Source organism: Nylanderia fulva, unplaced genomic scaffold (genome assembly GCF_048542155.1).
Source record: "Nylanderia fulva isolate GAGA-0341 unplaced genomic scaffold, ASM4854215v1 Scaffold14, whole genome shotgun sequence".
Taxonomy (NCBI): domain Eukaryota; kingdom Metazoa; phylum Arthropoda; class Insecta; order Hymenoptera; family Formicidae; genus Nylanderia; species Nylanderia fulva.
This window is the reverse complement of record NW_028189622.1, coordinates 915-13199: the sequence shown is the minus strand read 5'-3', so window position 1 is coordinate 13199 and position 12285 is coordinate 915. Positions and strand designations below refer to the sequence as shown.

Here is a 12285-nt window from a genome sequence, read left to right as displayed (position 1 = left end):
TAGACCTAAATCCACCCGTTTTGTAAACAACGAGTTTTGATACGATTTTGATGGTAAATGATTGTATACCATCAAACATTGATTCCTTAAAAATTTCGAATTAAGCATACCTTTTATTGCTGAGATATGAAGGGTTGAAATTGGTATTATTCACGAATAAAGGGTATGCCATTTTACACGTTCAACACAAAATACCTCTAGATTATTTCTCATATCAAAAAATGTTTCAGATAAGATTTGTTTATCTGTTAGAAGACTAATTTATCGTGACCTTAAATCGACATTTAAGTCAGACTTGTGAAGGTCATTTAGAGGTCAACTTGCGATTTTCAGTACTGTAGGATATTTGTCATTCAGGATAGGCCGTAATATTGGAATGCTTGTGCCCTGTGTATTATATGTATTTAATTCGTCTTATCGTGGCGACGGCTGAGGATCGACTTACTCGCTTGCCCGTGTCTTTCCATCGCCTGTTTACATTTTCGAATTATTTTGAAACTCGCTCGCTTTGTCCTTACAGTTCGGCCATTCTGACTATTAGGCCGTCCGCGGCTAACGCAACAGTACAAAAACCAACATATATTACAAGGATAAAATAAAATCAAAATAACCGTATAGATATACAAAATAATTTCCTAGTTGTCGCGTAATCAAGGTCGCATATTACACGCCTCCCATACCCCGCGATATGGTCGTTGATTATTCTGAAATCCGCTAATATCCGTAATTAAATAACGATTGTTGCGAAACACGTTCAACGCGATAAGGGCCTTTAAAAGTGGGTATTAATTTTTTCGACGCTCCCGCGCTACTGTCAAAGTTTCTTATCATAACTAAATCGTCAATCTTATAGTTCGGTGCAGCTTTTCGTCTTTTATCACCGTGAGCTTTGTTATACATCTGAGACTTGCAAGTTTTATCGGCGGTGTCATTTCTTATTTTAGCGATATCTATCCGTTCGGTATCGTCAGCACAGTGTAAATATTCCTTAAGATTATCGATAGATTTTCCACGCTGGTCAACGCCAACAACAGCTGACTTGGGGTATACCCAGTGGTTTTGCTAACAGAATTGTTCAACGCATACTCTATTTCGGACAAAGTTTTATACCAGAATTTTCTGGCCGCATTGTTAGACCATTTTCCTAACATCGGAATTAACACTCGATTAACGCGTTCCACTTGTCTATTGGCTTGTGGCGAACCCGTAGCTACCTTAACATGCTTTATATTATTTTCTCGTAAAAATATTAAAAATTCGTTCGAAGCAAAACACGTTCCTCGATTTGTCACTACTACTAAAGGGCGGCTATAATTTTGGAAATATTGTTTTAAACTATTAATAGCTTCCTTGCTAGCGGTCGTTTTAGCAGCGTACAATTTTACAAATTTCGTGAAAGAGTCGACAGCTAGAATATGTCGCTTTACGGAATGTTTGTCTATCGGTTCCAAATGATCGACATGCAAAGTAGCAAATGGAATATTACCCTTAGGAATCATATTCAAAAATCCCTCAGTCTTTCCGGTCTTGGGCATATAAGCAATACATTTCAAACAGTTCTTAATATGATTCTCGACCTTTTCTCGCAATTTTGGAAACCAATAGTTCTGCAAAACAGCTTGACTAGTTTTCTCTACTCCAAGATGCCCCATTTCATCATGATATTTAAAAATTACATTTTTTTCCATAATTTCTGGAACATAAAATAATAGCTTATCATCTTTTTTTCTATACACTAGTCCATTACGCAATTCGAAGAATTTACTTTCTGACTGTTCCAATTGATTTCTCGCGTCTACAATTTTTGCGTCCCGTCCCTGACTAAGCGTAAGATTCCATTCGAAAGGATTATCTTCCACAATTCCCACCGTTCGGCTAAGCGCGTCGACATGTTTCATACGCGTTCCGGGCCTATGCTCTAATTCATAGTCGTAATTTAGCAATTCTAATGCCCATCTAGCAATTCTAGGATTGATATCCTTTTTTTTAGAGTCATAGCGAGGGAATTACAGTCGGTAACAATTTTAAATTTAACATTTTGCAAATAAATTCGAAAGCGTTTTAGTGCATAAATTATTGCAAGAGTCTCTAATTCGTAACTATGATATTTGGATTCGGTCGTTCGCTTCGAAAAATAGAATACCGGGTGAAACTTGCGATCCAATTTTCGCTGCATTAGAACCGCACCGTAACCCACAGAGCTCGCGTCACAATGCAATTCGGTTTCGTCTTTCGGATTATAAATGGCTAATATCGGTTCTGTACTAAGCTTATTCTTTAACATTTCAAAAACTTTGAGTTCGGCCTCACCAAATTTAAACGCAGCACTTTCTTTTATCAGATCATACAACGGCTTCGAAATTACCGAATAGTCTGGAATGAACTTTCTAAAATATGAACACAATCCAAGAAAACGCTGTAACTCGCGCTTAGTTTTAGATACTGAAAAGGAAGTAACACTATTGATTCCGTTTGTTGTAGGCTTAATGCCGTCTTTGCTAACTAAATAGCCGAGATATCCAATTTCGGTGTATAAGAATTTACATTTATCGAACTTTATTTCCAAGACGTTGTCGACCATTGCTTTGAACAAATGCTCTAGTACTTGCAAATGACCATTGTGATCCAATGTGGCGGTGGCAACGAGTACATCATCCATATAAACTACGATATCTCCTGCTCTAATGAAAGCAGCTAGCGTATTATTTATAAATCGCTGAAAAGTAGATGATGCTGTCTTCAGACCGAATGTCATTTTTAACCATTCAAATTGACCTAACGGTGTAACAAACGACGTGTATTTAACAGAATCCGCTGATACGCTAACATGATAGAATCCATCTTTCAAATCTATTAAACTAAAATATTTTTTGCCGTTTAGAACTTCTAACTGATTTTCGATCACTGGAAGTGGATAATTATCACGCGCCAATGCTTTATTTAAGATTCTGAAATCCACGCACATCCGTACTTCCCCGTTTTTTTTTCTCGTTAAAATTATCGGCGACGCATATTCGGAATTACTCGGCCTAATATAATTTTTCTCAAGTAAGCGATCTAAAATGCATTGCAATTGATCTCTCTCGCTATACGATATTCTACGCGGTGTACAATAAAACGGTTAAAAATCTTTAAGTGTCAATTTTAATTCTGCTTGGACTTTAGGTTCTTTTGGTCCCTGTGGTTTGACATAATTCTCGATAAACAATCACTTAAATTTATTTTGAACATCGTATGACGTCTCCGCATTTATATCTAAACAATCAACAGGATTGTCATGCGCCTCCGAAAAATTAATATTCATAATTTCCTGCGTCGTATCCGATACTTCCGTCTTTGCTAAAACTAACTCAAATCTGCGCAACACATCGCGACCTAAAACAGCTGACGTAATCATAGTATTTTCGGGTACAATTAAAACCGTCACATCCTCTGCACAATCATTGCCTAACGTTATACGGACCGTAATTTTTCCCACAATGGTCAACTTGGAATTAATCCCACAATATCTATGATCAAATTCGTTAATCGGATCAATATTCGCATTACCAATAAATCTCTCTTTAACAAAACTAACCGGACTCCCTGTATCTAACAACGTATCTAAACATAACATCTGTCGAAGATTCGATCCTTTTATTTCAAACATAACGTTTCGTCTAAAGTTTGTTTCCGCTGCCGGATCGTCGTAAATATTAGTGATCTGCTGTTTGTTTTTTTTCGGACAGTCGTTATAAACATGTCCTTTCTCGCCGCACTCATAACACGATCCTTTCTCACGCTTTGGTCGTGTACATTCTCGCGATATATGCCCTACTCTATTACAATTATAGCATTTGATGTCCGTCGCTCGTTGTTCGTCCGGCTGCTTCGCCACTCTCAACGAAAATTTATTAAAATGCTTCCCCGCTGATTTTGATTTGTCTCCTGCACCAAGCTTGATACGATCCCTCGCTTCCGGCTGTATGGTGACTCTCCTAAAAGCTTCCAGCAACGCTCCGGCCGAATCGTAATGATGAATGCGCGCCTGATTCTGCAACGAGACGTCTCCTATGCCGTCAATTAAATAATCTCTAAAAACTCACCTTTAAAAAAAGGTAAAAAAAGGCGACCAGTTAAGGGCACGCCATTAACAAAAATTATCCATTGCAAACCCATGTAGAATCCTATCCTATTGCAAACCCATGTAGAATCCTATGAAAAATTAATCATTGCAAACCCATGTAGAATCCTAGGCAAAATTAACCATTGCAAACCCATGTAGAATCGTACCCATTGCAAACCTATGTAGAATCCTATGAAAAATTAACCATTGCAAACTCATGTAGAATCCTATGAAAAATTAACCATTGCAAACCCATGTAGAATTGTATTAAAAATTATCCATTGCAAACTTATGTAGAATCCTACATTGCAAACCCATGTACAATAGAATTGTATGAAAAATTATCGATTATAAACTTATGTACAATCGTAACAAAAGTAATGAAATAAAAAAAAAATTGCGCCAAGTGAAAGTAGAAACTTGTACCAGTGGAAAATTAAAGTTGCAGACATATATAGAGTCGTATAATGAATCAGTAAAAATTTAAATTTGCAAATGTAGAATCGTACCATAAAAAAACTTATCTTTAAAAAAAAAGATAAACAAGATGCCAAGTCCATGCGCCATGTGAAAAAGAAATAAAAAAATTTTAGTTAAAAAAACTGGGAGCGCTGCTAAATAATATTCTAACAATATTAAAATTAAATTGTTACTTTTAAACTCATTACAGTTAAAATATGTTTTGTGTTTAAATTAATTAATGTTACTTTAAGGTGCATTGTAATTTTGAAACTTAGCAGCGCGCCCAGTTTTTTTAACTAAAATTTTTTTATTTCTTTTTCACATGGCGCATGGACTTGGCATCTTGTTTATCTTTTTTTTTAAAAGATAAGTTTTTTTATAGTACGATTCTACATTTGCAAATTTAAATTTTTACTGATTCATTATACGACTCTATATATGTCTGCAACTTTAATTTTCCACTGGTACAAGTTTCTACTTTCACTTGGCGCAATTTTTTTTTATTTAATTACTTTTGTTACGATTGTACATGGGTTTATAATCGATAATTTTTCATACAATTCTATTGTACATGGGTTTGCAATGTAGGATTCTACATAAGTTTGCAATGGATAATTTTTAATACAATTCTACATGGGTTTGCAATGGTTAATTTTTCATAGGATTCTACATGGGTTTGCAATGATTAATTTTTCATAGGATTCTACATGGGTTTGCAATAGGATAAGATTCTACATGGGTTTGCAATGGATAATTTTTGTTAATGGCGTGCCCTTAACTGGTCGCCTTTTTTTACCTTTTTTTAAAGGTGAGTTTTTAGAGATTATATCATTCATTTTTGTATATTTTTATGACCGGAATAGAACAATTATTAAACATGTTTATCTAAACTTCTTTGCTTAAAATGATGTGTACAATCATATCCTAGAATCCTGATCATTCCTCCTAAAGCACCCTATTTATATAAATTTACCCATATGTGTGTGTGTGTGTGTGTGTACTAATGTCGAGAATTTTTTATACATTTTCTATTAAATTTAGATAAAAGTTGCAGGATTTCGAAAAAGAAAAAGTTGACACAGACTTTTTCCTAAACGGCGATTTTTAAGGTTATTTAAAGGTCACTTATATTTTCAAAATAGAATTACCTTAATTTTTCTCATATAAATCGATTCCTCGCAATATTTACTATAAAAAGTTGTAAAGGTATAATTTTTACATAATCTTACATAAACTTCGAAATATTACAAATATTTTATTCTATGAAATATTTCAGTTTATGTAAAATTATGTTAACTATCTTTTAAATTATTCACTTTTAGCCATCTTACCCTTACAACCTTTTATAGTGAATATTGCAACAAATTGGTTTATATATAATATATAATATATATATAACATCAGTTATTATTAATTGATGTTTACATTTATTTTTAGACTTACTAGAGCTCTAATGCTCCACATTTTTTGCAAAAACTGTTTATTCTACAGATTTCAAATATGCTTTTAAATGATGATTGAATATTTCCTTTTTTTAATTATTTTTATTATTATTTTTCAATCTCAATCAACTTTTATAACTTTATGCCAGCACGATACAAATACATGTGTCTTTATTTTTTTTATTATTTTCATTATTATTTTTCAATCTCAATCAACTTCTATAACCTTATGCCAGCAGGATACAAATACATGTATGTCTTTATTATTGTATCAACTCTTGTCTTTTCCATGTAACCATGTCTTTATAGTTTGAATTATCCCTTCATCTTCTCAATCTTTCGCAGAGATTTAATTAATTAAATACACTTCACACGAAATAAAGTTTGCTGGAAGATATACAGCAAACGATAACTGTAAAAACATGATTACGTGGAAAGAACAAGAGTTGGTACAGTAAAGGCAAGTAAATAAGTACATGTAATGTATCGTATTGGCATAACGCTATATCCACGGAGCAGATAATGTGGCTGTAGAGGTAGTCTGCAGTGCAGCTAATGTGGACGTAGATGTTGATTGAGATAATTGTCTAATATAAAATAGAATTTCAAAATTTAGTTTAAAAAGCTGTTGCATATATAAATAAAGTTTATTTTTTCTAAATTTGGAATATGTTTAATTAATTAATTTTTTAAGTCTATGTTTAATAAATTTTTTAAGTCTGTATTCAATAATTTTATTCATTTGATAAATACATGTATGTCTTTATTTTGATATGTTTAATATAATTAGAAATTCATTATTAATTAGATATGTAAACTATAAATTCATATATAATATTTGAAAATATATGTGAATATTTAAATTTTTATCTTCTCCTTCCTCTCCTTCAATCTCTTTAATATCAATAGGTGTATGTGTGTACACGCGCGCACATTTGTACGTATTTATTTAATTATTGGATAGTTGAGAGTACTTAATTGATAAAAAATTATGACAATAATAATCCTTGTTTTTTTTTCTTATTATTTACTCAGATTTTTTTGTCTATCTTATAAGATAAACACTTTAGAGATTGAATATTTCAAGTAAACTAATTGTAAGTAAATTTCACATTAATGCATATAGATGTTTAATCATGAATGTACTAAATAAGTACACAAGACGAACAGTGAGTGAGTGAGTGAGAATGAGAGAGAGTGTGTGTGTGTGCGTGTGTGTGTGAGAAAGAGAGAGAGAGAGAGAGAGAGAGAGAGAGAGAGAGAGAGAGAGAGAGAGAGAGAGAGAGAGAGAGAGAGTTAGCCAACATAACCCCGCACGCTGCCGATCATGAATGTACTAAATAAGTACACAAGACGAACAGTGAGTGAGTGAGTGAGAATGAGAGAGTGTGTGTGTGTGTGCGTGTGTGTGTGAGAAAGAGAGAGAGAGAGAGAGAGAGAGAGAGAGAGAGAGAGAGAGAGAGAGAGAGAGAGAGAGAGAGAGAGAGAGAGAGAGTTAGCCAACATAACCCCGCACGCTGCCGATATGGCGGAGCGCCACTATCGCCATCTGTTGTAAAACGTGCGAGATGGACAAAATTACCACTACATGCATCTTGCATGTGTTGTGTACGTGTGATATATGTGTGCGCATGTGTTGTATACGTGTGAATACGTGTAGCACGATACTACTATGTATGCGTGGTCGATGATGATAATGATGATAATGATGATAATGATGACGGGGACGTTTCTTAATAGAAATTTTTCATATTTCGACTTTGCATTTATATATCTCTGCTTACAAATCACGTAGAGCAGAAATAAAGACACTTTTATTATATAATTCGAACTCAATCTATCGATTAAGTCTAGTATAAACTCGATTGCTTCAGCCATTATTGAGGATTCGAAATATTATAAAGACTCAAATGTCCGACTCGCGTTAAGATACACGGTGTCTCCGCTACGCCCTTAACTGGTCGCGAGACACTACCGTGTCTCTTGATATTCTATTAGATCGTTATCATCTATCGGTACCCGATTAGCCAAGATGAGTTTCTCATGATAATAATCAGCAAAGATCTCGCCCGGGCCCCAAGTCCTGGCTTCGAATTTTCTTTGACGCTCCACCCTACTAAGCCGACAGTCAAAAGCAGTCCTCATTTGCTCCAATAATTCGTCCAGAGTCATTTCGAGATTCCGTGATTGTGAGTGAAACCATTGAGCTGCTCGACCTTTTAACCTTGAATTAATCAATATCTTAGCCGAGTTGTCATCAAACTCATATGTTTGGCATAATAAAACGATCGAACTTGTTTTTTCCATTCGCCAAAATCGCGATCCGTTCCGTTAAATTCGCTTAGGTCACTTACCACTCTTATGTTTACAGGCGGCCTACCGTTATTTGAATTATTGCTGGCTACCGACCGTTGGGAGCTCTTCAACATTTCTACCTCCCGACGAGCAACTTTGAGGTCTCTCTCCATTAGGGGCCTTTTCTCTCCGCATTAATTCTAATTCACGCAAAAGGAGTTTATCCTGATTGTATGCATGCGTCGGCTCGTAACGCGGATATGTTCTTAGCATTGCGCCCGTCCTGTTTGGCTCACCCCGCTCAGACTGACTCAGAAAATCCTGCAGCACGTCCTCTTCCCCAGAAGGAATCGCTTCCTCGCCTCGTGACCGTTCTACACGCGGCTCGTCCGCCTCCGACATCCAGTCACCTGAAGGATTCGCCGCTGATATCCTTGCAATCAATTCTGCTTTCGTGCCCGTAATAGACATCTGATGGTTTTTGAAAATCGTTCTCAATTGCATATTCGTTAGTTTATTTCCGTCCATAATTGATACCTCCGATTCGTTTCTCTTAAAATGATTGACAGCTCTTCTGTAATATGCTCAGATTATTTCTCGATCTTTGGTCTCCTGTCCGAAATTTCAAAAGTTTATGCGTCACGCAACACCTGCAACTAACGCTTCGTGCAGTGCGTGCGACTAACAATGTTCAACATAAATCACAAATCGTAAAAATCTTTGCCGCGAGTCGCGAATTCACAATCCCACTTCTGAAATTACTGTAGGATATTTGTCGTTCAGGATAGGCCGTAATATTGGAATGCTTGTGCTCTGTGTATTATATGTATTTAATTCGTCTTATCGCGGCAACGACTGAGGGATCGACTGACTCGCTTACCCGTGTCTTTCCATCGCCTGTTTACATTTTCGAATTATTTTGAAACTCGCTCGCTTTGTCCTTACAGTACTTATCTTGAATTTTTCTAAAAATGTCCATTTGAACTCTATATGACCTTACAAATTATTCCTTAAAGGTCCATTTGAGGTTACGAGTAATTAGACCGCAGAGGCAGGTATCCGACATCAGTTGAAAAACATTTGATTGAATTTTGCAAGTTGACCTCTAAATGACCTTTACAAGTTTGACTTAAATGTCGATTTGAGGTCACAATAAATTAGTCTTCTAAACAGATAAACAAATCATATCTTAAACATTTTTTGATATGAGAAATAACCTCGAGGTATTTGTGTTGAACGTGTAAAATGGTGTATCTTTCATTCGTGAATAATACCAACATCAACCCTTTATATCTCAGCAATAAAAGGTATGCTCAATTCGAAATTTTTAGGGGATCAATGTTTGATGGTATACAATTATTTACCAACATTGTATCAAAACTTTCACAAAACGGGCGGTTTTTGCGGTCAACTCTTTAATCCTATACTTTCAACTTGTCCGCAACAAAATAAATATAAAAGACTATATATAAGACGAAATATTTTCCGACCGATCTGACCAATTACTGTTTATTTGATTAATCATGCAATGTTTCGACCATATATATATAGTCCTTCGCAAAAGTATTGAAATAAAGTATTATAAATTATAATAGTAATATGCGCTTAAGAATACAGTAAAAATAAATATAACTTATTATAGAATGCCGTTATATGTATATATTTTAAATGATGTTAAATAATGTTAAAATTTTACAAACAAAAAATTTATAGGATAAGTAAAACCCAGAACATCTGCGATTATATAATATTGATGTCTAATCAACGATATTTAAAAACTATTTAAAATTAAGAAATATATATAATTTAAAAAAAATGTTCCATACTCCATAAAAACTTTGCATACATTTTAGGATGTATGTAGCATTCTTATAAGATCGATAAATTTCTATTGTATTTAATTAGTAAATTACTTATCAAGATCAATCGATTGTTAATTTTGCAATATTATTTTTACAAACGTTTTAATAATAAAAACATGTATTAATAAATTTGTCACGTTTCTAATAATTATATTTTTAAAAATAGTATTATACATATATTTTATTTCATACACATAGTTTATTATACAAAAAAACATTTATCAGTATAAATACAAATGATATGATTGTAGTATCTAACTAACAATAAGTGCCAAAATTGTAACATTAGTAATTAAATATAAAAAAACTCTTATTTTTACTATATTTAAAAAATTTCGTAAGCTAAATATAATATCTGCAAATGAATATATTTATAATGTATATATTAATCATTATGCAACGTCTCGTCCGGATGGATACAATGTAGTAGCGTTCCGCTGCACTATCATCAACAAGATACTTCAATACCAAAAATTTTTGAGATGGCGCTTTGTCCGCGTCCCTGCCTCCCGCCCTGCGTGGCGAGCTTCCGTCTGCCATGCTTCATTGTTTTCCTGTTGTGCGAGTCATCAACAGTGAGTGTGCAAGTTGCTCGGGATTTTTCCTTACCAGTATGGGTAAATCATCTCATAAGTTGAAGAAGAGGAAGCGGTCGCCCTCCGGAGACCGTTTAGCGAGCTTGGAGGAAAAGCTGACGCGTTTAATCAACGTATTTTCGCGAGACACACGAAGTGAGGTTAGGGCCTCTCTCCATGCCTCTTCTTTGTCGGCCACGACTGCGATTTCATCACAGGAGAATCCGATAGGTCAATCTCGATCGTCGTCGAACGACGAGGATAAGGAGAACGCTTATGGCTGGACGAGATCCGCCGGGGCGAGGATACTGTTCACGATCGGACGAGATTCCGATGGGAACAAGGAAGACCTTATAATCGGACGAGATCCGATCGGGGGCAAGTATTTTGTGACATCACTGACTAGTCAAGTGAGCTAGAAGATTCGCATTACGCAGATACAGTTAGTGAGAGAGAAGAAGATGAGGTTACCCTCCGAACTCACAGCCAAGGAAGTGGTCATCATGACCCATCATCTGCGTCCGCCAAGACAGATAATTGCGAATACTCTAACCAAAGAATTGTTCGGTTCTGAACTGGATATAGAGGAGGTGCGACCCTGGAATGAGCTTGTTACGCTACGTGGCGCGAACTCACGCATAGGGGGCTAACCAAAGGATTATCTGGAGGTCCTGGTAAAGAAATATGTTCTTGTCAGAGCAAGGAGGAGCTTTCTTAGGGCCCCAAAAATTAAAGCCCAGAGTGCAGATCGGCTTCGAAGAACAATTCGATTGTGAAAAGAGATGAGTTTCACACCAAAATCAGGTCGGCATTGCTTTATATGCCTTAGGCGAAGCAATTTCAGATTTTCTCTAGCCGGAAGTCCAAAACTCACTCGCCCTGATGTCTTACGAAGCCGTCTTAAAGGTCCACGAAGGCACTAAGACCTTGGCAGACTTGTTTTAATCGTCTGTCAATGACCAGGAGGGCACAAAATTATACCTGTGCTTAATCTGACAGCAAGCATACAGCAGATGCCATTCCGGCAGATGAGTTCTTCTTTGGTGCATCCTTCGGAGAGGGAAATTAAGGAAAACGACTACCATAGAAAAATCATCTAAGGACATCATCAAGACTTCCGTTGACGATCTCCAGACAGCGCAGCAGCCAATTAAACAGGCTTTACAAGCATTTTCCGGCCAAATCGGAGAACGCTCGTGCCCCGGTACGGAAACCGAGACCGGCGAAAAGAGCAGGAGCAGTGGATAGCGATGCTGTCGGGGGCGTACTACCGCTCCAGATCCCATTCGAGGAGACGGTAGAATCCCACGAAGGTAAAATTTACCGCAGATTATCTTCTTTTCTTCCTCGGTGGAGCAAATATCACCTCGGATACGATAATTTTACAATCCATCGTAGGTTATAGACTACCTTTTAGACATACCCCACCCCCTCAGCTTAAGAGCCATTACCTCTCTTGTCCAAGGAGGAGGAACAGATCTGTTTTACAGGAAATCTCCAGACTTCGTAATAAGGACAGTTGAGATAATTTCTGATTGTGAGGT

At 35.9% G+C, this 12285-nt stretch overlaps 1 protein-coding gene across 1 annotated transcript; it reads right to left on the bottom strand.

The window, feature by feature from the left end:
* Positions 1 to 3208: 3208 nt before the first annotated feature.
* Positions 3209 to 8482, bottom strand: LOC146724280 (uncharacterized). Its single transcript, XM_085480044.1, has 2 exons — positions 8029 to 8482; positions 3209 to 4033 (listed from the first exon to the last, which is right to left on the bottom strand). Exons 1-2 carry the CDS (start codon positions 8314 to 8316, stop codon positions 3209 to 3211), a joined length of 1113 nt encoding a protein of 370 aa, XP_085336170.1. The 5' UTR covers positions 8317 to 8482.
* Positions 8483 to 12285: the final 3803 nt, after the last annotated feature.